Source organism: Phoenix dactylifera, unplaced genomic scaffold (assembly GCF_009389715.1).
Source record: "Phoenix dactylifera cultivar Barhee BC4 unplaced genomic scaffold, palm_55x_up_171113_PBpolish2nd_filt_p 000090F, whole genome shotgun sequence".
Classification (NCBI taxonomy): Eukaryota; Viridiplantae; Streptophyta; class Magnoliopsida; order Arecales; family Arecaceae; genus Phoenix; species Phoenix dactylifera.
This window is the reverse complement of record NW_024067679.1, coordinates 397,774-401,500: the sequence shown is the minus strand read 5'-3', so window position 1 is coordinate 401,500 and position 3,727 is coordinate 397,774. Positions and strand designations below refer to the sequence as shown.

Below are 3,727 nucleotides of genomic sequence, written 5' to 3'. Positions count from 1 at the left end.
ACCAGTAGAAACCGGAAGCTAAAGACACGGGCAGCGTTACGCTTCCTCTTTTCATCTTACGCACGATAAAAGAAAGACTAAAATACCTGGGATTACAAAACAGGACCTAACAAGTACTGCAAGGGTTGCATACAATACCATAACCTATCTATCTGCCTCTCTATCCTTCCATGTACACACACCAGATCATAGACGGATAGATAGATAGATAGACGGTGTAGAACCTTGATGATTTCTTTCTTCCTCTCTTCATTTCGTAACTTCTGATGCAACATGAATCCGCCTACCCACACATTCAGGCTCTGGTTGGTTGAATCCATTGCGAGATGGCTGGAAGCACAATGGAAGGTACTGATCACGATTGCAAAGAAATACGGAGCTTGTGAAATGATTCTTGAGCTCTCGCAAACCCTAGTTACAAGAATCGATCAAAAGTCAGCTTCATTAAACCTACTACATATTTATTTTCTTCCCTTTTTGAAGACATATTGACCGCAGATATAACAATAACAGAACATAAACTAAATACAGGTTCATAGACCATAAACATATCTAAGAGCGCAAGAAAACTAAAATCATTCCTATGGTGAATGGAATTACAATATAACATTTAGAGATGTTATTCAAATAAGCAATATCAGCACTTAGATTTCATATAATCTATAAGAACTAACAATGGAAGCATAGAAAGTTAATATAGAATATTTCGGTGAATAATAAAATTTAGAACTTGGATTTTATGATGTTTACCTGAATCCTGGCGTAGGTAACCTCGCATATCTTGCGAGATCCGAAGCACTTCCATTCGAAGTGGTGCAGATAGTCGTGCAGCTTCCAGGCTGCAGTTGAGCTCGTGAAGTTTACGAAGGCGTAGCCCAAGTTACTGCCACTCCTGATCCCATCCATATATATCCAACATACCCTCGATAAGCGTATAGGCAAGTCAAACCAAAATGGAAATTAGAAGAAGAAAATAGAAGCCAATCCCATAGATTCGTTCCAAGAAACCCTAATTAATGCCATGAAAACATTTATTAATGTGTTGAGGACCACCGATGGAGAAGGACTACCTGAAATCTATGGGTAGATACAAAAAGTCGAACTCGGAGAGGGTTGTGGCTCCCTCTCCGTCTGCCAACTTCACCACTCCATCGCATGCTTTCTCCTCTCCTTTTAAAGAGAGAACCTTCTCGTTCTCTCGTAAGCAATGCTTATCTAGTATGTCCATGAGCTTCTCCGTGCTGCCAAAAGAGAGTAGAAATTAGAGCTAAGAGCTAAAGAGCAAGACAAGGAGAGAATTTTTGTAGTAGATGAGGATAAGATCATGTATAACACTTACGTGAACTTGTTGGGGAGATTCTTTATCATGACTGTGGTCTTGGCATCACTTTTTGAATCTCCTGGCCCAGGCTCCACCTTCTTGAACTCGAAGTCGCCGGTGAGCTTCGTCCTCCGAAGGAGCGGCGGAAGCCGCCCTTGGCATCGCGGCGGCTTCGGCACATACACTCGCTTCCCTGTGAAAGAACCACTCGCAAAGACCCTAAACCCCTTTGAACCGTTCGCACCCTTGCTGGCTTTCTTTCTCACCACTTTCTTTTCCACCTCTTGCTTCACTTGGGCCGCGGAGACAACGTGGTCCTGGGGCTTGTCTTTCCCCTCGCCTTCCTCAATTAAAGGAGAGAGAGAACCTCGTGGCTGCTTGAGACAAGAAGGCGGGAGAGGGGCAGGGTGAGGGAGTGGCCTCGGAGGGCAAGGTTGGGGGATCTGAAAGTACGAGAACCCCTTTCTATAGCAACAAACGAAAGAAATCTGAGGGGAAAGATAGTAGCAAAGGTCATGCACGTAGGGAGAAGGAGAAGAAGTATAAATGGCATTGTTTTGGTATGGAGTTTGGTTGTACTGGAAATATGAGGAAGGCGAAGGAGAAGGGTGCTGAGGAGGAGGAGGAGGAGGAGGAGAATAGTAGCTCTCCAGCGAAAGGAGGTGGGGAGATGGGATGTAGACCGGCGCGTTTGGGTTCAAAGAGGCCATGCTTTGGGGGTCGAAGCCCAAAGGTTGACTAGGGATGGATAGCAGAGAATCCGGACGAGAAGAAAGGCGATGCCTGGCGCTCGGGAGGAGATCGAGACGACGAAAGAGGCTCCTGGAAGAATTAGTATATAAGAGGTTATGATGAAACTAGCATCGGGGTCAGTGAAGGAGAGGGGCTGGGGGAACGGAGGCGGCATACTCCATCATTAGTATCTTGTACAGTCTCGTAGGCTATTAAATGCGCAGATTTGGCTTACAAATCGAAATATTTGAACGGGGTGCCATGCGCCCACCCCAAACGGCAGTGTTCCCAGCTGCAGGCTAACGGCCGTTAACACCCTCGCATAATGATATACTGGATCTGGCATTGCCTCATAGGTTTTTTTTCTCTTAGAAAAAGAAAAGGACGGGGGGGGGGGGGGGGGGGGGGGGGGGGGGGGGGGGAATTTTACTCATAGGTTGCTACGTGGGCTCCCTTCTCTTTGAAAAATATTCAATGCGGGTAGAATTTTTTTTACTCATATTCTCTTTATTCATAAGAAGCCCCTCTAGTATAGTAACCTCTCCACATGTGACTACGTCACACCAGCATCACCTAAGTAACCAGCAGACCAAATAGCGACTTCATCGAGCAAAACAAGCGAGGGGCATCCAGTTCCTGCATTTAATCGACGCCCACATACTTCATAGTTGCTTGACACTCTTCTCTCTAAAAAAACATTATACAAAAATTACATGAATATTTTTATCTTTTCATATAAATAAGGGATGAATTGTATTCATGAGACAACATACATACATATACATATACATATATATATACACACACACACACACATATATATACATATATATATATATATATATATATATATACACATATACATACATACATACATACATACATATATATATATATATATATATATATGTATATATATATATATATATGTATATATATATATATGTATATGAATATAGTATAATGTAATTGTATAGTAATTGTAAAGCTATTATATTAAACTATGTATGCATCATATATGCATCATATTATAATTTTTTAATTTAGATTCCAATTTTCTTGTATTTTGAAAAGTAATATTACATAATGTAATTAGTGGCATAACCACATAATATTGTTATCTTGTCATATGTTGGACATACTATACTATTAGAATGGCTAATATTAATTATATGATAGAGGCCATTGTACTAGAATAGCTAGTGACACTGTATATAATAGGGGTAAATCAAAAGAGGAAGAAGGTATAAGGAATCCAACATTAACTTCAAATAGAGATATCTTAAATAATCTAATAAATCACTATCATTCATTCTCTACTATATGATTTTATAATGCATGACTCTTGATATCTCTTAATTACTGCACCACAATATTTTAAAAGACAAGCAATAATTACTTACATAAAATCTAGAAGATATATGCATGAACCATAAGTAATATGACTAGAAATATAAATTAAGAGACTTATTCCACATTTATGAACATAACAACTATCTAATTAATAGTATAATTAATATATGACCACATTTTTGACTTCTTAACTAAATAATAGGCTACTCCAAGATAGGCAGAATCAAAATGGTTTAACACCATATGATTAGGCTATATATTATCATGTGCTATCATAAACTATATATTTCTTCTAACTAAAATAATATGAAATTATATATT

The 3,727-nt window shown here is 39.4% G+C and overlaps 1 protein-coding gene across 1 annotated transcript; it reads right to left on the bottom strand.

Moving 5' to 3' along the window:
• Positions 1-249: 249 nt before the first annotated feature.
• On the bottom strand, positions 250-2,031 carry LOC103722959 (protein terminal ear1-like). Its single transcript, XM_008813714.2, has 4 exons — positions 1,340-2,031; positions 1,071-1,241; positions 751-892; positions 250-411 (listed from the first exon to the last, which is right to left on the bottom strand). The coding sequence occupies exons 1-4, from the start codon at positions 2,029-2,031 to the stop codon at positions 250-252; spliced, it is 1,167 nt and encodes a 388-aa protein (XP_008811936.2).
• Positions 2,032-3,727: the final 1,696 nt, after the last annotated feature.

What these genes read in the sequence shown, in the direction of transcription:
- LOC103722959 (XM_008813714.2), bottom strand. Translation starts at nt 2,031, where the DNA reads ATGGCCTCTTTGAACCCAAACGCGCCGGTCTACATCCCATCTCCCCAC. An exon ending in AATCTCCCCAACAAGTTCAC is followed by an intron (nt 1,242 to 1,339) that starts GTAAGTGTTATA and finishes CTCTTTTGGCAG; the next exon opens with CACGGAGAAGCTCATGGACA. An exon ending in TATCTACCCATAGATTTCAG is followed by an intron (nt 893 to 1,070) that starts GTAGTCCTTCTC and finishes GGATGGGATCAG; the next exon opens with GAGTGGCAGTAACTTGGGCT.